Source organism: Salvelinus fontinalis, chromosome 23, assembly GCF_029448725.1.
Source record: "Salvelinus fontinalis isolate EN_2023a chromosome 23, ASM2944872v1, whole genome shotgun sequence".
NCBI classification, from domain to species: domain Eukaryota; kingdom Metazoa; phylum Chordata; class Actinopteri; order Salmoniformes; family Salmonidae; genus Salvelinus; species Salvelinus fontinalis.
Window position 1 is genome coordinate 40,456,815 of NC_074687.1, and position 24,789 is coordinate 40,481,603.

The 24,789-nt window shown below is 43.9% G+C and overlaps 1 protein-coding gene across 10 annotated transcripts in view; it reads right to left on the bottom strand.

Annotated features, from left to right (window-relative positions):
- The window catches only part of LOC129821325 (plakophilin-4-like), a 129,492-nt gene that overhangs the window by 41,660 nt on the left and 63,043 nt on the right, over positions 1-24,789 (bottom strand). For 4 of the 10 annotated variants that reach the window (XM_055878891.1, XM_055878884.1, XM_055878882.1 and 1 more), the window contains 5 exons: positions 11,542-11,576; positions 5,760-5,891; positions 5,198-5,400; positions 4,096-4,654; positions 1,508-1,534 (listed from right to left, as the gene is read on the bottom strand). In XM_055878891.1, coding sequence (XP_055734866.1) covers positions 1,508-1,534; positions 4,096-4,654; positions 5,198-5,400; positions 5,760-5,891; positions 11,542-11,576 — 956 coding nt within the window. The remainder of the gene's footprint in view (positions 1-1,507; positions 1,535-4,095; positions 4,655-5,197; positions 5,401-5,759; positions 5,892-11,541; positions 11,577-24,789) is intronic. The other 6 variants (XM_055878892.1, XM_055878887.1, XM_055878886.1 and 3 more) reach the window with 3 other exon arrangements.

The window sequence follows — 24,789 nt, forward strand, 5'->3', positions numbered from 1 at the left end:
AGAGGACTTCCTGCCAATGCTGGAGCGGGGGGGGGGGACTGGAGCTGGGGGGGAACAGGGAGGGGAGAGGGAGGATGGTGGTCTGGATCTGGCCAGAGTGAGAGAGGGAGCTGCAGCCAATCTGCAGGCTCAGGTTTCAGCCGGCATTTGCCAACTGAACGCCAATGAGTGCGGGCATGTGAACGCCAACATCCCAGTCACTGCTACTACAGCTGCTCAAGCATCTGACATAATCCACGGGTCATTCAGGCAGTCATCCTGACCCAGATGAGGAGAGGAGCTGTGCAATGATGCCATCAAAGGACATACAGTATGTGCCTTTGTGCCAGCTAGTCTCTAATGGGGACAGCTAGGTGAGAGGAGGCGTGAGGGTTTGGGACAAAGGCAGAAAGCAGAATTCATAAGAGCGCTATTGGGCTTGACAGGCCACAGTGGCCAATGTGTCTACAGACTATGCACCTCAGAGAAGAGGTTTAAAAAGCCATGAGATCAGTCATCGTAGAGGATGTGGATTTTGGCCATCATACAGAGACACAGAGAGAGAGAGAGACACAGAGAGAGAGAGAGACACAGAGAGAGAGAGAGAGAGACACAGAGAGAGAGAGAGAGAGACACAGAGAGAGAGAGAGAGAGACACAGAGAGAGAGAGAGAGAGACACAGAGAGAGAGAGAGAGAGACACAGAGAGAGAGAGAGAGAGACACAGAGAGAGAGAGAGAGAGACACAGAGAGAGAGAGAGAGAGACACAGAGAGAGAGAGAGAGAGACAGAGAGAGAGAGAGACAGAGAGAGAGAGAGAGAGAGAGAGACAGAGAGAGAGAGAGACAGAGAGAGAGAGAGACACAGAGAGAGAGAGAGACACAGAGAGACAGAGACACAGAGACACAGAGACACAGAGACACAGAGACACAGAGACACAGAGACACAGAGACAGAGAGACAGAGAGACAGAGAGAGAGAGAGAGAGAGAGAGAGAGAGAGAGAGAGAGAGAGAGAGAGAGAGAGAGAGAGAGAGAGAGAGAGAGAGACACACACACTCTGGGCACTGCAGTGATATAATGGCCTCGCAGAGATTATCACTATTGGGCCCTGATTTACAACAGTTCAAGAATGTAATGGGAAAACCACAGACATAATTCCCAGACCAAGTCAAACTCAACACTTGTAGGCGTTTCTCCATAGCCTTTTAAACGTCTCCCATATGTGAATGGTGTTTTAATGCTTGTAAAAAGGTAATAGGTTGGAAATTATGATCATACTACGAACAAAAAGGTAACACGTAGTACCCCACACATGCCATGCCAAGACACTGATGAGAATACAGCCACGGAGTAGAGTGAAGTTGCCCCTACACTCTGATCTTGGGTCAGTTTAGCATTTTCCCCACTAACGGTTAAGGTTAGGATTGGGGGAAGGTCAGCTGATCCGAGATCGGTGCCTAGGAGAAACATCATCTCAGAGTCAAACACATTATGAGGGGAGGTGAATCATGATGAAGTTAGAATTCACCTTGAAGGTCATCATCGACAAGCGGGTCTGTCGATATCCAATGGCAGCAGGAAATGTTGGCCAAAAACACACACATTAAATCAACCTTTTCACAATAAAAACTTGGATAAATATTGCTGGACTAACTGGGACAGCTGAAATAATACAAAGAGAAACAACACAAAGTCATATGAATATTAGTTTGAAGGCGGGAAACATAGACCGTATATACAGTAAATAACGGAAGGCCCTGAGTAAAATGTCATAGGCCTAGTACCGTAAATTGCCTGTCTACATTTCAATACCAATCCGCAAAGCAGCCCATTATGAAAACAGCAACCATTTGTAATTAGCCCCTCCTTTAATTAGCCTTGGAATAGCAGCCATTTTTCATAATCTACCTACATTCTTATCTAGAGCAGATATCTAAAAACAGCTAATGGAGGAGTTCTTGGACTGAAAGGAAGAAGACAAATTAACATAGGCTGAGCCATTACTCCTACTGTAGTGATAAGTGGCTGGCCCACAATAGCAGAGAATCATTTCCCACTCTCTTCAAAAAGAATTGGGAATACATGTTTGGTTTCTAGCATTCAGTGGAACACTAATCAATTAAACCTCAATGATCCATAAAAGAAATCTTCAAAATATCAGAAAATTATTCTGGAGTGGAGAACAAATGGCGCCCTATTCCAGGTATAGTGTACTCCCTAGGACCAGGGCTCTGGTCAAAGGTAGTGCACTATGTAGGGGATAGGGTGCCATTCGGGACACACAACGCCTCTGACACTTTCTGAATCAGCTGGGCCTCGTTTCCCATACAGCTTTGTACCAAGAACAGAATCCCTGTCGTGAGGAATTATAGAACGTCGTTTCATTCAAACTGTTTGCACCACAGCGTTCTTTCCTCCGAAGAGGAACAAAAACACGACCGAAGATTAGAGACAACACGCCCTGCCCAACACTCACGTCTCAGGCGGGAACGACAAACGAGTGACAAATGCTCACTTGGAAGAAGAAAAGCCTTCCATTATTCTACCATTCTTTCTTCAGACTCCCTGTCAAGCAGCTCATATTTACCGGCATTGAAATGTCAAGTCAGACTCCTATGGCTGACACCCGCAAAGAGAAACGACAACAGATCTATCAATCAACACACAACATATGAATTACTTAGAGGAGCTGTCAACCAGAGCACACTGATGTTCTCTGTATCTCAGGGGGAAGGCAGGCAGGCATGCTTGCACCCATTGCTTAACGACTCATTGCAAATTTAATGAAGTTGACAGGAGAAACAAAATCCAATCTCAATATCAAATCATTTCTGGTAACAATTAAGTACCTTCCTGTAATTGTCTTCAATTAAAATGGTCCTAAAGAAACAAAAATAGCTTCTTAGCAAAGAGCAATTGCTCAAGCAAGAATTTTTTCTGGGACTGAATGGAATAGGTCTGAGTGGGGAGGGGAAAACTGAAAACTAGCTGTTATTGACATAAAGGTTTGCAACTATTAACTAATTTACCGCCGGGTGATGTCACCAAGCAGGCCAAAACTTTCCCACCAAAACACGCTGAAATTTCAGGCAGTCTTTTCAAACAGCTCTTACACTAAAAGGCATTATCATAATTTACAAAATTCCACAGTATTATTCCAACCTCATAGCGTGGAAATATTTATAAAAAACTGGAAATCATCTATGTACTTGGGATAAAATCAGATAACCTACACAAACAACAAAGTCTTTGTAAATTATTCTTTTGCTCCACTATTTGCTTAAATAAACTCCAGTCTTAATCTAGTACCTCTAGCACAGAGTTTCTCAGTGGATATAGGCCTATTTGCATGTATTCAAGTGCACTGGCAATACATCCAACTGTGTGAGTCGCTGGAAAACATGCATATCATCCACGATCATAACGATCGATCTCCTGCCAGACCCTCCGGCGTTTCCCTTCAAACAGTGGCCTGTGTTTAAGGACGCGAGTCTACATGAGGCAGGGGCTGGCCCTGGTCCATGCCACAGACAGACATGGGCTTTTTGTCCCAAATGGCACCTTATTCCCTATATAGTGCACTACTTGTGACCAGCGCCCGACCAGGGTCAACAGTGATCTGGTCAAAAGTAGGGCTCTCTAGGTTGGGCGCAGTGACTCACTTTGTGCCACAGCATGCCAACGGAAAAGCTTGACAGCAAAGCCACAGACTGGAGTCTGTCTCTGATTACGTGGAGACGACCTTAATCTACTTATTATCAGGCATAAATTGTTGACCTGTGCTCCTGTGACAGACTAGCTATCGCCATGTGTGGCATATGCTCAACAACTAACCACTGAGTGAAGGAGGCAGTAGTCTCGCAGAGCTCTGGTCAGAAATATTGCACCTTGTAGGGAATAGGACGCCATTTGAGAAGCAGACAGTATCTCCTGCCCTGTGGAGGTATGCATGTGTTATCTCTGGAGAGAGTGGACCCTTGGATAGAGTGAGCACACCCACTCTAGATAGCTTTCTGTGTGTGTGTGTGTGTGTGTGTGTGTGTGTGTGTGTGTGTGTGTGTGTGTGTGTGTGTGTGTGTGTGTGTGTAGCAGGGAGGAGAAGACAGAAGAGCTGACCTGTGAGGCTGTCAGGCCGTGGGATCATCCTCTCGTAGACGTCATAGCTCTGAGCTCCGTAGGGGTCTGCATCGTGGGTCAATGAGCGGGGCAGGGTGGAGCCATAGTGCTGGGGCTGGGCCGTCATGCTGGAGCGTCCCGGAAATGCCGCCGACCCCCCTGGCTGCTGGGTGAGGGGTAAGGGGCCATCCACCATTGTTAAGGGGGAGCCCATGCGCCCCGAGGCGGACGCCGGGGCCTGGTATGGCGAAGTGGTGCGGCTGGCACTGCCCGAGCGGGAGTTGGCGCTGCCCATGCGGCGCAGGGCGGCGGGGGAACTCTTCTGGGTGTTGTAAGGGGAGCCAGCGCGCTGGGCTGAGGGTAGGGTGGTGGAGAAGATACTGGAGAGGGGTTTGGGCTCTGTGACAATGGGTGAGCAGTAGTTACTTCCCATGGTGGCCCTTAGGGAGCCTCGGGAAGGGGACACACTGCTGCCGTAGGCCGGGGACTGGGTCCGGGAGGGCACCGAGCTCACCCTCCTCATGGCTCGACCCGGCGCTGCGGCGGTTAACACAGGGGCCTGTCAGGACAGACGAGGACAAAACTACTGAGCAACCACCACACATTTCAGCATCACATTTAATAGAGGCGTAAAATATTTTTGATGTGATATTTTACATCCTCACAGAAAGTGTCTAGTGTCTTATGGGACTATTATAGGATATATTTATCTCTTTTGTCTAACTTCCATCCCATCTCCCAGCCAGCAGTAGCATCTGTGTGCTCTGTGGCAGTCAGTATATTAATCATGACCATAGTGATGTATTAGAGAGCTCATCTCCTATCTTTGCCATGGCTACTTCAATGGCATTATCTATACGGACACAGAGGGCTAAAACTGGCTTCGGTCCGAGTGTGGCCAAGTGCAAACGTCTATCCTACTCAATGGTTGTGACTGATGCAGACAGTGTGTCCGCTTTCCAACTCTATGGTCGTCATTGCTGCAGACAGTTTGCCCTAGATCCAACTCTAGGGCCGTGACTTCCACAGACAGTGTGCCCTCTATCCAACTCTATGGCCGTGACTGCTGCAGACAGTGTGCCCTCTAGCTCCGTGAGTGTACCTGGACCTGGGCCTGGCCCTCGGCCCTGGCATTCCTCAGGAGAGTAGAGGTGCCGCCTGTGCCCGGGTAAGAGTGCGGCATCCTCAGGTCAGTCTTGGCCAGATTATTCTGGTTCTGGCTGCCGTAGTAGCTGCTGGCATCCTGGTATCCACTGTCCGAGTACGAGTTCATCTGGGTGGAGCTGCGGGAGTTCCCTGTAGACCCTGAGAGACAGAAGGAGAGAGGAAAGGAGGGAGAGAGCAGAAGGAGAGCGAGCAGAAGGAGAGAGAGAGAGAGACCGTGTGAGTGTCCTTAAAGCACTACATGACATTTAGCTAGTCCACACAGTACTAATGACCTCACAGAGTGGCCGTTTCTACCTCCCTACCCTCCATACTGGAGCCATACTCTGGCTCATTAAAACTATACACATCACATGTGCTTCTGAGGCCAAGCAGAACACTTCAAAGCATCATTAAAAGGCTCCGACTCTGGTGGGGCTGAGAGAGAGGGAGTGGCACAGCCTTGCCGGGGGAGGGAGAGAGAGAGAGTGTCGAACAGAGGGGCTGCATTAGTAACAGACCCTCACTTTCATGGAGCGAGGTCTGCTCTGGGGAGTACAGGGCCACCTGCTCCTGCTCCGTTCGGAGGCGGTAGGTGGGCGACTGAGAGGTGTCTGTCACTCGAGACTTGGTGTCCCGCGAGGCCGAGGCATCTGGGAAAGAAAGGGAGGACAAAGTCAGTGTTACCTGTGTCGCTTATTTGATATATCATGGCGTTTGCAACGTCAGGATCGTGGGTTCAATTCCCGCTGGGATCACCCATACAAAATGTATGCAGTATGTACACACTACTGTTAGACACTTTCGATAAAAGTGTCTGATAAATGGCAAATGTATAAATGGGAAAAATACACAAAACATTTAGAACACCTGCTCTTTCCATGACACAGACTATCCAGGTGAAAGCTATGATCCCTTATTGATGTCACCTGTTAAAGCCACTTCCAATCAGTATAGATGAAGAGGAGGAGACATGTTAAAGAAGGATATTTAAGCTTTGAGACAATTGAGACAATTGTGCATGTGTGCCATTCAGAGGGTGAATCAGCAAGACAAAATATTTAAGTGCCTTTGAACAGATTATGGTAGTAGGTGCCAGGCGCAACAGTTTGTGTCAAGAACAGCAACGATGCTGGGTGTTTCACGCTCAACAGTTTCCTGTGTGTATCAAGAATGGTTCACCACCCAAGACATACAGCCAACTTCACCCCCTGTGGAACACTTTTGTACAATTCAATATTAGGAAGGTGTTCTTAATGTTTTGTACACTCTGTGTATATCTAAGAGACAGGAGATGTAGAAGTTAAAGGATTTTGCGTCGATGCAATAACAAATTCCACACTCGTGTAAATTAAGTTTATTGTCATACTGACTCATAGGAGAGACATTTGTGACACTCCTATTTTGCTGTGCCAGGACACTGATGAAAATCCCCTTGTCAAAACCGTTTCCAAACTAACATTTCCCGGCTGTGACCTACATGGCACACTAGTCGCTATATAGAGCCATGGCTTTGGCCAAAAGTAGTGCCCTGTATAGTGAATAGGGTGCCATTTAGGTCACATCCCACGAGAACAGCCAGTGAGGCAACGAGGAGGAATTACCACAGTAATGTCTCTCATAAGCTGCTGCACAATGTTGCTCCACAATCAAAATCGAGTTAAGTGTGACCTGCGTGAATGAGCTCCACTGCAATAGCTGCAACAATGGGATGTCAGAACCCAATAGCTAGCCAGTCAGAACCGGAGGGAGGGGCATTGTTGGCTGGCATATGGATGAGGGGGAGGCTGGATTCCATGGAGGAGCCACTCTGCTGTTCCTTTCTGGCTTGTAAGTGTCTCAGTAGCCTATTTCTTTGCCAGGAGTCCGCCGTCTCCGCCGCCTCTAGTTGCATGAGTTGACTGCAGCTACGGCACCTCAATAAATTCTGCTGCTGCAATTATTATGGTTGACTTGATTTTCGCTAGCCCACTGTGTGCGGCGCGGCGGACACTTAAATCTTTCAAAAGGCCACGTTTGCCGTATGACTGATTTCCATCGTGACGGGGGGGGAGGAGAAAAGAAAAAAAAATCATGAAAAATTCATGCACAGTATAAACTAAATCGTTAAAGCAGTATTTACAGAACAATGGCAAATGATCTGAATGGGGTGTCACTTCTGACCAAACAGCAACTTTATTCCCCATAAACAACTAAAACAAAGCTTCACCCATCCCTCCTGCTCCTCATAGCATATTAGGAGTAACTTTTCAGGTAGACAGTGACTGGAGCTTTATGTGACATTTCTGCCCTCAGGGCATCGCTACAGAGCCTTGACCCCGTTTGAGAAATGAGACGGTACACAATGAAAGAGTGTTACATCCCTCCTCCAGAACAGTGGTATTAAAGTGTAGGTGCGTCACAAAGGCCACCCTATTCCCTATTTAGTACACTACTTTTAACCAGGGCTCTGGTTAAAAGTTGTGCACTATACAGGAATAGGGTGCAATTTGGGAATGCAGCCGTAGAGTGTTGTGGGTGAGAGAAATTAGCTGCAGTGTGCTGCTGTAAAGGGTAATGACTATGTCTGGCTGGGCTGCTTATTGCCCTCCCGGGCCCCCGGCAGGTCCGGCCGTTGCCAGCCTGTGGATTTCGAGAGAAAGTGTTACTGTGGAGAAAGAGGCTTTCTTTAACCTCGTAAATGTGGACAGCACAGTCACAGGCAACCTACTTCCTATAATGCACAACTTTTTGACCAGGCCCCATAGAGCCCCCATAGGGCTCTGGCCAACAGTAGCGCACTATATAGGGAATAGGGTACCAATTGGGACGTAACCTCTGTTAACGTAATAAGTGGTTGAGGAGTGCCACGGGTGACAAAATAATGACCTGTATATGAACTCTGACCATTATGGCTAGACAGCTGATTATAAATGGAGAGGAACATCAACCTCTCCTCTTTCACAGACAGGCAGCCTCTCACTTAATATCTACAACAGCATTCATTTCTGTTTCATATTTGGATTAGAAAAATACATTACTGTGGCTAACGATGATTTCTCATCCACAATGAGGAAATCAATATTTATACAAAATAGGCTCTATGGCCGCCTATTTGCCCTGGTCAAACGTAGTGCACTTTATGGAATAGGGTGCCATTTGGAACTCATATCCTTGTTCTTACTGTGTCCGTCTGCTAGTCGGGCTTATCAGCAATGAACCAACTGGAACAAGTGGAAAATTCCAAACAATACCGAGACAAGCAATGTAACAGTGCACATGTACAATCATAACCCCGTAGGGTCAGTCTGACGAGAACCACAATACAATATTAATGACTGCAGCGATTCACTTAGTTCCATTACACAATTAATAAGCTTTGAAATACATTAGTAAAATGGACTTCATTATCAATTTGAGCAGCAGCAGAGTAACTGTGGTCCTACAAGGATCCGTGCTAAACAAACAGAGCTGGGGTGGAGGGAAAGTGTTACGGTCTGAGTGGGAGTAGCTAAAGAGAAATATTGAATCTGAAATGCCAGAAGAATCAAGTCAGTCAGTAGTAGGGATTAACATGGGTAACTGGGATCCTGGGACTGTCCCGGGAACACTCTTTACGTTTCCCGAAATAATGAAATGACCCCCGTAAATTACAACATTTACACGTGACCCGGATGCAGTTAATAAACCCAACAGGAAACCGCCACTGTATAGCCTATAAAATAGCATGTGGCTCTGAGCCGTTATTGTGAATCTTCAGACAGTGGCAAATTTGATAGGCCGATGCACAATTCACAACATAGGCATCTGTCACAGACATGAAGTCTGATAACATTCAAAGAGGCATGAGAGGAAATATATCTTCTCCTGTCCTAAAGCCTAGGCCATTTCCCTAACTAGTCCGAATCCCACTGGGACGCAAAATCCTGACGGTCTCGCATGAAAATTCCTAACTTTATTCTGTAATCCATTCGATGCCTTACCAAAGGACTCCACTCGCCTATGCATGTCAAAGAACAGCTATAACATTTCCCCACTCTGTCTCGTATTGCTGTCAATATAGTGAGAGAGAGAATGCATGATCAACAAAACGGTATGAGTAGACAGGAATATTTATTTAACATACCTATTACCTCTCTTCATCTCTCCGTTATTCATTCATTATTCATGAGCCATCTGTATAATCATCAACTCGATTTAACCAAATGGGAGGTATTCTGTCATTCATTGAAGGAGCCCATCTAGTACCGGGTCCCACTTTGTCTCCAGAACAGCCTGAATTCTTTGGCGCATTCTACAAGGTGAAGGAAACGTTCCACAGGGATGTTGGTCCATGCTGACGCGATGGCATCACGCAGTTTGCTACAGATTGGATGGCGGTACATTCAACAGACCATTCCATCTCACCTCAAAGGTGCTATATTGGGTCGAGGTCTGAGGACTTCGCAAGCCACTAAAATAAACTGAACTCGCTGTCATGTTCCATGCAATGTTTCTCCACTCCTCAATTGTCCAGTGCTGGTGATCGCGTGCCCACTGGAGCCGCGTTTTCTTGTTTTCACTTTGTACAAATGGAACCCGGAGGCTGCAATAGCCCATTCATGACAAGGATCTTCGAGTTGTGCGTTCCGAGATGTCGTTCTGCACACCACTGTTGTACGCTGCTGTTATTTGTCTGTTTGTGACCCACCTGTTCGCTTGCACGATTCTTGTCATTCTCCTTTGATCTCTCATCAACAAGCTGTTTTCGCCCACAGGACTGCCGCTGACTGGATATTTCTTTGTTTGTCGCATTATACTCGGTAAACCCTAGACACTGTCTCACGTGAAAATCCCAAGCCCAGGAGGACGCCCGTTTCTGAGATAATGGATCCGGCGTGCCTGGCACCGACAAACGCTCAAAGTCGCTTAGGTCACTCGTTTTTCCCATTCTAACGTTCAATCGAACAGTAACTGAATGCGTCGATGCCCTGCTTTTATATAAGCCACGGCCACCTGACTCATTGTCTGTAGGAACGATCAATTTCCTGAAAGTGGTGGTGTCCCTAATAAACTGTGTATACAGTGCATTAAGAAACTATTCAGACCCCTTGACGTTTTCCACATTTTGTTACATTACAGCCTTATTCTAAAATGGATTAAATAACGGAAAATTATCCTCAATCTACAAACAATATCCCATAATGACAAAGTGAAAAGTTTTGCTAATTGTTGCTAATTTCAACAAAAAAAAGCAGAAATACCTTATTTACATAAGTATTCAGACCCTTTGCGATGAGACTCTGAAATTTAGCTCAGGTGCATCCTGTTTCCATTGATTATCCTTGACATGTTTCTACAACTTGGAGTCCACCTGTTGTACATTCAATTGATTGGACATGATTTGGAAAGGTGCACACCTGTCTATATAAAGGTCCCAAATTTGACAGTGCATGTCAGAGCAAAAACCAAGCCATGAGGTCAAAGGAATTGTCCGTAGAGCTCCGAGACAGGACTGTGTCGAGGCACAGATCTGGGGAAAGGTACCAAAAAATATCTGCAGCATTAAAAGGTCCCCAAGAATACAGTGGTTTCCATCATTCTTAAATGGTAGTTTGGAACCACTCGACTCTTCCTAGAGTTGGCCGCCCGGCCAAACTGAGCAATCGGGGGAGTAGGGCCTTGGTCTGGGAGGTGACCAAGAACCCGATGGGACAAGTCTCTGAATGTCCTTGAGTGGCCCAGCCAGAGCCCGGACTTGAACCCGATCGAACATCTCTGGAGACCTGAAAATAGCTGTGCAGCGACGCTCCCCATCCAACCTTAGCTTGAGAGGAGAATGGGAGAAACTTCTCAAATAGAGGTGCGCCAAGCTTGTAGCGTCATATCCAAGAAGACTCGAGGCTGTAATCGCCTCCAAAGGTGCTTCAACAAAGTACTAAGTAAAGGGTCTGAATACTTATGTAAATGTGATTTCAGTTTTCCTTTAATTATAAATTGTCTAAAAAAATAGTTTTTGCTTTGTCATTATGGGGTATTGTGTGTAGATTGATGAGAAAAACTATTTTATCAATTTTAGAATAAGGCTGTAACAAAACATTTGGAAAATGTTGAAGGGGTCTGAATACTTTCTGAATGCACTGCATGCATGGCCTGGTATGGTTTGCAATGATTCACAAGAATATCAATCAGTGTATGGTGACATGGACTTTGTGTCATAAATGGCACCCGTTTCACTATATAGTGCACTACTTTTGACCAGAGGCCTTTAGGTCCTGGTCAAAATGTGTGCACTATAAAGGGAATGTGTCAAACATGGTGTATGGAAGGATGATCAGACCGTACCTGCAGATCTCCAGGGGAGGGACTTCTCAGACGAGCTGAAAGACAAAAAGAGAGAGAAGGTCTTAGATACATGGACAAATATGAGACAGAAAGTGAATGTTCAACAGGACACTTGTTTAAATTCATAAAGAAGATATCCAGCAGACATCCTCTGAATGCTTATAAAATGGCCCTATTTCACTTGTGCTTGAGATAAAGGTGTGCCTAAAATAGGGCTCTGGCCCAAAGTAGTGCACTATATAAAAGGTGCCATTTGGGATGCACACCAACAAATCACAAACATGAAATTGAAAGAACATTGTCAGTTCAGATGCAACCAGAGAATTCATAGATCGGACCAAATAGAAAGAAACAGAGGTAATTGTGGCCAGTGCAGCATATGCCAACATACAAATAACATGGCTACAACCAAGCATTTAAATACTATTCAAAATGGCTGCTTCTCCTCTCTAGTTGCAGAAGAGGCCTTCGTGACAGGTGTTGTCTGTCGTGGCAGTAAAGATCGAGGAGGATCATCCTTTTCCCTGAGGTTGTGTCGGTTATTTTTCATCCTCGCCGGTCCTTGAGAAACACACTTTGCAAATAAACGGAAAAGGTCAGGCTTGGCCATCCATCCTGATGGGGTCTGATAGGCTCTGAGGCTGAAAACAAGCTGCTAGCTCTGCTACTAAAGTAAATAGAAAAAAAACTATTGATCTCTGAGCAAAAATACTAATGCCCCACCGATAATAAAACAGACAAACAGGCAAGCAGGACACGTGTACACACACATACGTGGACAGACGGACGTGTGCAAATACGGATGGATGCACACAAACGGATCTGCCTGTTCTGAGTTACTACTGCGTGCTGATGGATATTTGGTGGATATTTCCTCAGCAATAAAGGGACCGTTGTCTCCCAAGAATAAGGAGGTATAAAGCTTGGTGGCCTGACAGAGTCCATGTTAAAACACATTACGGCCTTCAGACAAACACTGAGGCTACGCCTCAAATGGCACCCTATTCCCTATACAGTGCACTACTATTCCCTGGTCAAAAGCAGTGTACTACGTAGGGAGTAGGGTGCCATTTGAGACGCAAGCTGAGCATGCTGGTACTGCAGAGCCAAGTGGACCCATAGGTGGGGAGTGTGATGGATGGTGGGGTCAGTGGTGCCTGGTCCTGGATCAGTGGAGAAGTGGGCAGGCAGATAGCTCAAACTGATGCCACAGACTAGAGGCAGCCATCCCAATGATGGGCCTGGGAAAGTGCTGAGGCAGGAGGGTCAGGGCTTAACGGATGAGGCCACTTCAACTGAAGCCAACCAGAGAGCCACTCTGTTGTAGTGTCCCAAGTGGGCACCTTACCCTCTGTGTAGTGTACTACATTTGGCCAGGGCGCAAAGTACATACAGTAGATCCTATTTGGCTCTGGACAAACTTTCTGCAATATGTAGGGAATAGGGTGCCATTTGGGATGCACCCTCCGTCTGTAAGAGGCCATAAAACTAGGCCCCAAGTTTCTCCGCTACAGTATACCTCAGCCACTTCAACATGATTATAGGGGGGCTCAAAGCAGAGCAGCACTAAACACAGGCGCACCAAGTCCAAACCTGCAAAAGCTTTAACTAATAGCCACCTGGACCAGCCAGCTACAATAAGAAAATGACATTTCAAACAGAGCAATTTACAGGTCATTTCTAATAAATCAAGCCATCTAGAAGACTTGTGTGAGCGCTGGACCTAAAAGCAGGGTTCCCACCCTTATGCTTTCCAAGGAAATATCTAGCGGGTCATTATTGCCATGCACCTGGGTCATTCCACCAATTCGTTGCCTTTTGAGATGTGCAACTTGGTGGGGAAAAAAACATTTGATTTCACCTAATTTTAACATTGTCAGAAAGAGCACATGTTCAACTTAAATTTTAAAAAACATGTTCTCATCAAAGAGGCTATATAGAAAAAGTACTATTGTAAGATTCTTTTAAGTGCCAAATAGAGTAAGAGGGTTGATGATTATCTTAAATCATCCATAAATCCCATTGTGACAGGGGAAATGGAAGCTTGTTGTGTGCAACAGGAAGTAATTGAAAACATTTCTAGCCTATTTATGGGTAACAGGGTTGATGTGTTGTGCTTGATCCGCTCTGTTTTCCACCACGAAACACCAGAAAATGGCCAAAAAGATTAGAACCTGCTCACCTGCTTTTACACTGTGATTTGACTATTAGATGTTCACTGTTTCTTTAGATAATTTTTTTTTAAACGAATAGTTTCACCTTATTAAAATGAGAGTTCAGTTCACGTAACAGGGTTGACCTTAAAATGAGGGACAGGTTTTTTACCTTAAAATGTGTTCACTAATCACAGGAAATAAATATCAATCTTAAGAAATGACTCAGTCAAAGCAACAGAAATAAATAGGGCTTTACAATAATGGTGAAAACTGGAGGTTTAGTGGGTTAAAATCTTCCTGGAAGTCACATAGGGTACATGTCAAAATGCTGAATTTTGGCACTTCAACAAGTCTTTATTCATATTAAAAAAGAGATTTATTGAATTCTCCATGAGGTCTATATTAAAGGCACTTTATTGATTATAACATAAAGAGGCAGTATGCAGATAAAAACGTGATTTTCCTGTTTTTGTAAATAATATTTCCACACTAGGAGGTCGAAATGACACACTGAAATTGTGAAAATGATAATGCCCTTTTTGTGTAAGAAAAAAAAAAAAATCTGGAATTTCAGCCTGATCAGGTGGGATGGAACTTTTGGCCCACATCATGACGTCACAATGTGATCCTATTATAATAAACCAATGACTGTTCATCTGGGTAAGGGCGTGGGCTCTAGACCATCCTAATCAACCAATCAGGGCTGAGTAATGGCCAAAGAATGCTCAGGAAATAAATTAATTATTAGTTATTTTCATTAAATAAACACACACTGATTTATTAGACATAGTGATGATTTAAAAAATAAATTACTAAAACTGCAACAGAAAGCATGGGACGACCCAGCTGCTGTTGCCATTTCGCTGATTGGATCTTATAGAATTAGGCAGTGGTGGAAAAAGTACCTAATTGTCATACTTGAGTAAAAGTAAAGATACCTTAACAGAAAATGACTCAAGTAAAACTGAAAGCCCCCCCCCCCCCCTAGTAAAATACTACTTGAGTAAAAGTATTTGGTTTAAAATATACTTAAGAATCAAAAGAAAATGTAATTGCTAAAATATACTTAAGTATCAAATTCCTTGTATTAAGCAAACCAGCAGGCACAATTATTATTTTATTTTTTAATTTACAGATGGCCAGGGCACATCCCAACACTCAGACATCATTTACAAACGACGCATGTGTTTAGTCAGTCCGCCAGATCAGAGGCAGTAGAGATGACCAGGGATGTTCTCTTGATCAGTGTGTGAATTGGACTATTTGAGTACTTTTGAATGGCAGTGAAAATGTATGGAGTAAAAATACAATTTTCTTTTGGAATGTAGTGAAGAAAAAGTAGTCAAAAATATGAATGGTAAAGTAAAGTACAGACACCCCAAAAACTTACTTTAGTACTTTAAAGTATTTTTACTTAGTGGCAAGAAAAAAAATGTGAACCCTTTGGAAATACCTTGATTTGTGTATAAAAATTGGTCATAAAATTTGATCTGCTCTTCATCTAGGTCACAACAATAGACAAACACAGTCTGCTTAAACTAATAACAAACAATCAAACGTTTTCATGCCTTTATTGAACACACCGTGTAAACATTCACAGTGCAGCGTGGGGAAAGTATGTGAACCCTTGGATTTAATAACTGGTTGACCATCCTTTGGCAGCAATAACCTCCACCAAACGTTTTCTGTGGATCAGACCTGCACAACGGTCAGGAGGAATATTGGACCATTCCTCTTTACAGAACTGTTTCAGTTCAGCAATATTCTTGGGATGTCTGGTGTGAACTGCTCTCTTGAGATCATGCCAAAGCATCTCAATCAGGTTGAGGTCAGGACTCTGACTGGTCCACTCCAGAAGGCGTATTTTCTTCTGTTGAAGCCATTCTGTTGTTGATTTACTTCTGTGTTTTGGGTTGTTGTCCTGTTGCATCATCCAACTGTTGAGATTCAATTGGCGGACAGATAGCCTTACATTCTCATGTAAAATGTATTGATAAACTGGGAATTTATTTTTCCGTCTGATAGCAAGCTGTCCAGGCCGAGGCAGCAAAGCAGCCCCAAACCATGATGCTCCCTCCACCATACTTTACAGTTGGGATGAGGTTTAGATGTTGGTGAGCTGTGCCTTTTCTTCTCCACACATAGTGTTGTGTTCCTTCCAAACAACTAAACTGTAGTTTCATCTGTCCACAGAATATTTTGCCAGTAGCGAGGATTCTTCTTAACCTAATTGAGCATTCTGTACTGTGCTCTTGCAGTCATCTTTGCAGGACGGCCACTCCTAGGGAGAGTAGCGACAGTGCTGGACTTTCTTCATTTATAGATAATTTGTCTTACCGTGGATTGATGAACATCAAGGCTTTAAGAGATACTTTTGTAACCCTTTCCTGCTTTATGCAAGTCAACAATTCTTAATCTTAGGTCTTCTGAGATTTATTTTGTTTGAGGCATGGTTCACATCAGGCAATGCTTCTTGTGAATAGCAAATTCTAATTTTGTGAGTGTTTTTTATAGGGCAAGACAGCTCTAACCAACATCTCCAATCTTATCTCATTGATTTGACTCCAGGTTAGCTGACTCCTGACTCCAATTAGCTTTTGGAGAAGTCATTAGCCTACATTCTTTTCCCAATGTTTAAATGTGAATGTTTAAATTATATATTCAATATAGACAAGACAAATACGATAATTTGTGTGTGTTATTAGTTTAAGCAAACTGTTTGTATATTGTTGCGACTTAGATGAAGATCAGATCAAATTTGATGACCAATTTATGCAGAAATCGAGGTAATCCCAAAGGGTTCACATACCTACAGTGGCAAGAAAATGTACCTTACACCACTGGAATTAGGGGAGGGCGATCTACATGCCAACGAGGCGCAGGCAATTAAAAGAGGAAGCTAGGAGAGGTGTGCTCCACTGAGCCATGGCAGATGAAGTGGCATAACAGTACATCCCAACTGCCACTCTATTTCCTTTATAGTGCCCTACTTTTGACCAAGGCCTATAGGGGTGGACCATAAGGCTCTGGTCAAAATAGTGCCCTACATAAGGAATAGGGTGCCCTTTGGGACGTGGCCACAAACTCTTGCTTTCATCATACCCTGTCTAAGGTCACAGCAGCCTGGGTGAGTGGAGGGAGACAGGCAGTAAACTGCTGATACTCACAAATATTACAACAACAAAAACATACCTGACAGCAAAACTTTAGCTCACAACCACATCAGTCCGTTGGTAAGCTACAAAGGGGAAGTGTTTACGCCTTCCATTCCAGTGGAGTGTGAAGTTGCCCGTAGACGCTGATCTTGGGTCAGTGTTGCATTTCCCCCCACAAATGGTTAAGGAAAACACTCAAAAACAATCTTTCTGTATTTTTATCATTAGTCCACCAAGAACCAAAGTGTCACTGGCCACACAACGCAACATGCATTTGCTAAATTATTTTGCATCATTATGTCCAATATCTTGAAAACTTGACTGCTGACATTTAAAACATTTGAGACCATATCAACAGTGGACTATGAAAAGCCAACTGACATTTACTCCAGAGGTGCTGACCTGTTGCACCCTCGACAACCACTGTGATTATTATTATTTGACCCTGCTTCATCTATGAACATCTTGGCCATGTTCTGTTATAATCTCCATCCAGCACAGCCAGAAGAGGACTGGCCACCCCCTCATAGCCTGGTTCCTCTCTAGGTTTCTTCCTAGGTTCTGGCCTTTCTAGGGAGCTTTTCTTAACCACCGTGCTTCTACACCTGCATTGCTTGCTGTTTGGGGTTTTAGGCTGGGTTTCTATAAAGCACTTTGAGATATCAGCTGATGTAAGAAGGGCTTTATAAATACATTTGATTTGGACTAATGAAAAACTTACCAAAACATAGTTGAGTGGATTTCTCCTTTAAATGGAGAGTCGGGATTTTGACTACTTCCCCAGAGTCAGATGAACTAGTGGATACCATTTTAATGCGCAATGACTGGAAGTCTATATCAGATACCATAGACTTCTACAAGTTAATCTGACTGGGGAAGTAGATATCCAGAAGTATCCCTTTAACTTTAGTATTGGGGGAGGGGAAGCTGATCCTAGATCTGTACCTCATGGAAATTTCACTCCGGAGCTTCCATTCCCCCAGTGGGAGGTCTCAACCCAACCAGAAAGTTTGGCCGCTGGTCAAGTCGTACTACCCCTGATGCCTGTATTTTTTCCTCATCAATCTACACACAATACCCCATAATGACAAAGCAAAAAAAGGTTTTTAACCGATGGTGACTGACAGAACTCCAGAGTTCCTCTGTGGAGATGCAAGAACCTTCCACAAGGACAACCATCTCTGCAGCACTCCACCAATCAGGCTTTTATGGTAGAGTGGCCAGACGGAAGCTACTCTTCAGTAAAAAAGGCACCTGACAGCCCGCTTGGAGTTTGCCAAAAGGCACCTAAAGGACTCTCAGACCATGAAAAGCAAGATTCTCTGGTCTGATGAAACCAAGATTGAACTCTTTGGCCTGAATGCCAAGCGTCACATCTGGAAGAAACCTGGCACTATCCCTAGGGTGAAGCGAGGTGTTGGCAGCATCATGCCGGGGGATGTTTTTTCAGATGCAGGGACTGGGAGACTAGTTAGTATCGAGGGTAAGATGAACGGAGCAAAGTACAGAGAGATCCGCGATGAAAACCTGCTCCAGAGTTCTCAAATGCATTAAGGAAAGAAATTCCACAAATTATCCTGTTAATTGAAATGCATTCCAGGTGACTACCTCATGAAGCTGGTTGAGAGAATGCCAAACGTGTGAAAAGCTGTCATCAAGGCAAAGGGTGGCTACTTTGAAGAATCTCAAATATATTTTGATTTGTTTAACACTTTTTTGGTTACTACATGATTCCATATGTGTTATTTCATAATTTTGATGTCTTCACTATTATTCTACAATGTAGAAATTAGTAAAAAATAAAGAAAAACCCTGGAATGAGTAGGTGTCTAAACTTTTGTTTGTGCTGTGTCATTATGGTATTGTATGTGGATTGATAAGGGACAAAAACAATTTCATCCATTTTAGAGTAAGGCTGTAATGTAATATATCATTTTTTTTAAGCCAAGGTGTCTCAAAACTTTCCGAATGCACTGTATGAAGAAGTAGTCCAGTACTGGAGGTGTAATGGAATGTAATGAGCCCCAACAGAACACTTTAGCATGGTGTCACCTCTATTGTTGGGCCGGACGGGCTACTGAGCTAAGTGCTGACTTTAGGTCTAGGGTAGTCTGTTCCATTCAGACACAAATCTCCCCGGGATTGCCCTCTCTTTCCTTCTTCCCAGGCTGTTAAAAAGGTGTGAAAATTACTGTGCATGTTTTCTTTACAGGCCTGTGGAGGTCTGTATTGATCCCACAGTGGGACACCAATGACTCTCTCTCTCTCTCCCCCAGACTGATGGTGATGGCTCTATTCTGGACGCTGCTTCACTACAGACCAGGGAGTAAGTAGGGAGCATTACATCACAGTATAGGGAGCGTTCACTAGCCATCCTCAGTCAGGGAGTGTTTCAAAGCCCTCCTCAGTCAGTAATACAGGAAGCTGTACTCATATTGTACAGTCAGTACAGACCAGGGAGCGTTCAACAGCCCTGTTCAGTTAGTAAAGGGTGCATTTCCCAGCTCTCCAGTCAACACAGTACAGGCAGCGCCACACAACCAGCCAGCCCAGCTGTGTGCAACTCGCTGGCCACAATGACCTGCCAAAGCTGATTACTCTGGCTAGGGTCACCAAAAAGGCTACAACCTCTCCCAACTAGCCATGGCCATCACATGATTGAATTTCATTGCATACAAGGTACACAAAGGCTCAAAATAACCCTGTAAAACCACTCACTGTTATGACGAAGGGCTAAGCCTATATCACTTGTGAGTGCTGAGATTATGACCAGAGGAAATGACCCCTATCCTGTAGGGAGAAAACGGTGCTGGTACCTTGGTATTTAACTATCTAAAAATATGATAAATATCATGGCTAGATCCACTCTCACTGAGGATGAGAGTGGATCGAGCTTGTGGAGGAAATAGCAGTAAATAGCCTGGTTGACACCATTTCCCCTGTAGACTTTGTATGGAGAGACTTTGGAGAGCCTCCCTCTCTGTCCAGGCTGATCTTCAGGTCCTCTTTGCAGCAGCTCTGGGAGCCCTGAGCTCTGTAATGGACACTCACACATGGAGAGCTGCTGTTGGCCTGCTGGAGCCATGCAGGTAGTCTGGGGCCATGTCTCAAATGGCACCCTATTCCCCATGTAGCGCGCTACTTTTGACCAGCTCCAGAAAGTAGTGCACTACATAGGGTGCCATTTGGACGTAGCTGAGGTCTGCGGCGAGGAGATGCTTCCTATGAGGGCCCCAGGGTTATTAAATCCCAGAAAGAGCTTTCATGATTTAGGTTACACTCTACTTTCAAGAGCTGGAGGCTGGAGCACTATACCCACATAGAACTATACAGGCTAAGGCAAATGAATCCTAACGGGCAAGCCACAAAGAGACATAGCACTAGAAAGTAGAGACCTCATGTCCTCTACACCAGCAGTTCCCAAACTTTTTATAGTCCCGTACCCCTTCAAACATTCAACCTCCAGCTGTGTACCCCCTCTAGCACCAGGGTCAGCGCACTCTCAAATGTTGTTTTTTGGCATCGTTGTAAGCCTGCCACACACACACACACACACTACAATAACTAAACATAAGAATGAATGTGAGTTGTCGCCGCTACCCGGCTCGTGGACCAGGGCACAAATAATAGGACCAGGGCACAAATAATAATAAATCAATCATTTTCATCTTTATTTAACCATCTTACATATAGATGCTTAATTGTTAATCGGAAATTGTGAATAACTCACCACAGGTTAATGAGTAGGGTGTGCTTGAAAGGATGCACATAACTCCGCAATGTTGAGTTGTACTGGAGAGTCAGTCTTAAATCATTTTCCACACACAGTCTGTGCCTGAATAGAGTTTTCATGCTAGTGAGGGCCGAGAATCCACTCTCACATAGGTACGTGGTTGCAAGGTTCAGGATACTCTGAGCGCAGCCCAATCCAGAAATCTGGTAGTGGCTTCTGATTAAATTCAATTTTCACAGAATCGCTTGATGCAATTTCGATTAGGCTCTCTTGTTCAGATATCAGTAAGTGGACAGGAGGAAAGGCATGAAAAATATAACGAATCCAGTTCTTTGTGTCATCCGTTGCGGGAAAGTACCTGCATAATTGCGCACCCAACTCACTCAGGTTTTTCGCTATATATCACATTTGACGGACATTGTCCGTAAGCTTGAGTTCATTTGCACACCAAAAAAATCATACAATGATGGAAAGACATGTGTGTTGTCCTTGTTAAATGCAGACAGAGAATGCAAGCGGCCAGGACAAGTGAAAATTATGGTCCGTAAAGAAAACTTTAAGCTCATCTCTCAATTTCAAAAAAACGTGTCAATACTTTGCCCCTTGATAACCAGCGCACTTCTGTATGTTATAAAAGCGTTACATGGTCGCTGCCCATATCATTGCATAGTGCAGAAAATACACGATAATTCAGGTGCCTTGCTTTAACAAAGTTAACCATTTTCACTGTAGTGTCCAAAACATATTTCAAGCTGTCAGGCATTCCCTTGGCAGCAAGAGCCTCTCGGTGGATGCTGCAGTGTACCAAAGTGGCGTCGGAAGCAACTGCTTGCACGTGCATTACCTCTCCACTATGTCTCCCTGTCATGGCTTTTGCGCCATCAGTAAAGATACCAACATGAGCAGCAGCTACGTTTGGCTAAATATGGAACGTTAGTGCAATTCCCACGAGAGAGTAACAGTTAATGTGATTGGATGTTAATTACCTGACTAGGCTACCTGTATTTGACATTGTGTTGTTATTTCGCTGAACACTAGATGGTTAAATTTTATTTTTGCCAGTGAAACGAAGCTGCTCAGGCAAGAAAAAAACATCACCCAAATGTATAGCCCCGTTGAAAAATATAAATGGACTGTTTGAAAATGTGGGGAAAAAACACGTACCCCAGTTTGGGAATTCTTGCTCTACACAATACGTGGTATACACTGGGTGTGTCCGAAATGGCACCATATTCCCTATAAAGTGCACTACTTTTTACTAGAGCTCTATGGGACTTCGAGCATAACGAGTTCGAGCATAACATGAGTAATATGGGACATAATTTCAGACGCAGCCAAATATCCCACATAATTCAACATGTTGTTGGCCATTACTCTAAAACCAGACCAAAACTGGTCCCGTCAGCACAATGGATAACTGATTTAAAGCGGATATATTAAAAACCAACAGAAACAACCAGTATTAATAAGTGCCACTAACATGTGTTCATTAAGCAATTTCCCTAACATGCCACAGTCCATTAACCTCCTCTTATTTCCCTTGCTGCATTTCACCATTAACATTCCTACTCAACACTACATCAGGTGCTATGATCCCCCCAAAATGAATCAGTGTGATCCAATGCTGCATAGCTGGAGCACATGAAACCAAATAATACCCTACCTCTTCAAATAGCATCTTAAATAAGACCACCCCCCCCCCCCCCCCCCTGCCAAATATGCAATTGTCTTTCCCTACTAGCACTGACTTTGTTTGAGGAAAAATTGAAGTACTACGACTGTGATGTGGTTGTCTTAACTAGCTATCTTTAGATGAATGCACTTACTGTATATCGCTTTAGATAAAAGCATGTGCTAAATTACTAAATTGTAAAATGTCCCAAATGGCACCCAATTTCCAATATAGTGCACTACTTTTCACCAGAGCTTGTCAAAAGGGTGACATTTGGGACTAAGACTAAATCTGAACAGTTCTTCAAATAAACCCACCAACAGATATATGTAACATGACATCCATACAGCATCGCAAAGTAAGCATGCAGGAGATTTAGCCAGACATAGGAAAAGCGCAGCGATTTGAAGGTAATGTTGACTATTGTAAATAAATGAAGCCTCCTGTGGACAGATGTGTCTGGTAGCCAGTGAGGCATGAGGAGGAACAGCACAGAGCATAATCTTAACTGATGTGTGGGGAATACAAGTACCAAATGGCACCCTATTCCTTTACATGCTGACCTCACTGCTTGCGTTGCAAAATACATTTACACATACATGTTATTCAATCATTGCACCCACACTGCTCATGCGCTTCGGCGTAGCCAGACGCTAAAATAGAACTGGACGCTTGATGCGCTGCAAGTCCTGCCTCTCCCATCTCATTGGCTTTTAGGAACATATACCCAATATACGTGGGTGATTGAAAGATGAACTGAGGTACACACTCCAGTCCAGTTGGTGGTGGTAATGCACCTTAAAGTTGGTTGCCAACCACCATATAAAGTCCAAAGAAGAAGAAGCCTGAAGAAGGAGAAATTACTAGAAACTAACTTGGTTTTCCCATTTATCTGTGGATTAATTGTCTGAGTAGAGGACCTTGTGCATTTCAAGTCAAATAACAACCCAATGATTATATCCCCGGACAAATTAGCTAGCAACAGCAAAGTAGCTAGCTAAATTGGCATAAATGTTTCATGCTTTTCGACCTGCTCCCAAATTAATATAGTTGGTTAGTTTTGATATTTCAACCTGTGTGTCATGATCGCGTCTGGTGTGGTGGACCAAAATCAACATGCCCGTGATGGCGCGAGCGGTCTGGTCAGCATGTTAAGGCATCAGCATGCTTCAGTTCAGCTGGAGCTTAGCGGAATTCAGCTAGCCGAAACGAACGAGTGCGCTCGCATACTCCCATAAAAGACCTTCGCTTGAGAAACTAGAAAAAAACAGGAATAGTACTTTTGTTCATTGTGAGACGCTGTAGCCAGTATGCACTTCCTCAAAATAGTCAGAATTAATCTAAAATAACTCAAGAAATCTGTCAATAGATGTTTTTGCAGAGGGGATCTAAGTCGTGCAATTTTACATCTAACTAACATCCTGACCAGACTGCAAGAGCGCACATTGATTTTATCCACCCACACCAGACGCAATTTGAAATATCAAAAATAAACTCTGAACCAATTAGGGTTGGGGACATGTCGAAAAACAAACATTTAGGTAATTTATATAGCTAGATTGCTGTTGCTAACAAATTGTTCCTGGTATATAAACATTGGGTTGTTATTTTACCTGAAATGCACAAGGTCCTCTACTCCAACAATTAATCCACAAATAAAACGGTAAACCAAATGAATTTCTAGTCTGTGTTCTTGAGGATCTGCAATGCTGCAGAACTGTTTTGGTACCTTTCCCCAGATCTGTGCTGACACAATCCTGTCTCGGATCTCTACGGACAATTCCTTTGACCTCATGGCTTGGTTTTTGCTGGGACATGCACTGTCAACTGTGGAACCTTATGTAGACAGGTGTGTGCCTTTCCAAATCATGTCCAATCAACATAATTAACCACAGGTGGAATCCAATTAAGTTGTAGAAACATCTCCAGGATTATCAATGGAAACAGGATGCAACTGAGCTCAATTTAAAGTCTCACAGCAAAGGGTCTGAATACTTATGTAAATAAGGTTTCTGTTGTTTTTTTTAATAAATTTGCAAAAATTTCTAGAAACCTGTTTTCACTTTGTCATTATGGGGTATTGTGTGTAGATTGATGAAAAAACATAATTTAATCAATTTTAGAAGAAGGCTGTAACGTAACAAAATGTGGAAAAGGGGAAGGGGTCTGAATATTTTCTGAATGCACCATATATCACACTTCTGTGAAATCAAACTGTCCACTTAGGAAGCAACACTGATTGACAATAAATTTCACATGCTGTTGTGCAAATGGAATAGACAAAAGGTGGAAATTATAGGCAATTAGCAAGACACCCCCCAAAACAGGAGTGATTCTGCAGGTGGTGACTACAGACCACTTCTCGTTCCTATGCTTCCTGGCTGATGTTTTGGTCACTTTTGAATGCTGGCGGTGCTCTCACTCTAGTGGTAGCATGAGACGGAGTCTACAACCCACACAAGTGGCTCAGGTAGTGCAGTTCATCCAGGATGGCACATCAATGCGAACTGTGGCAAAAAGGTTTGCTGTGTC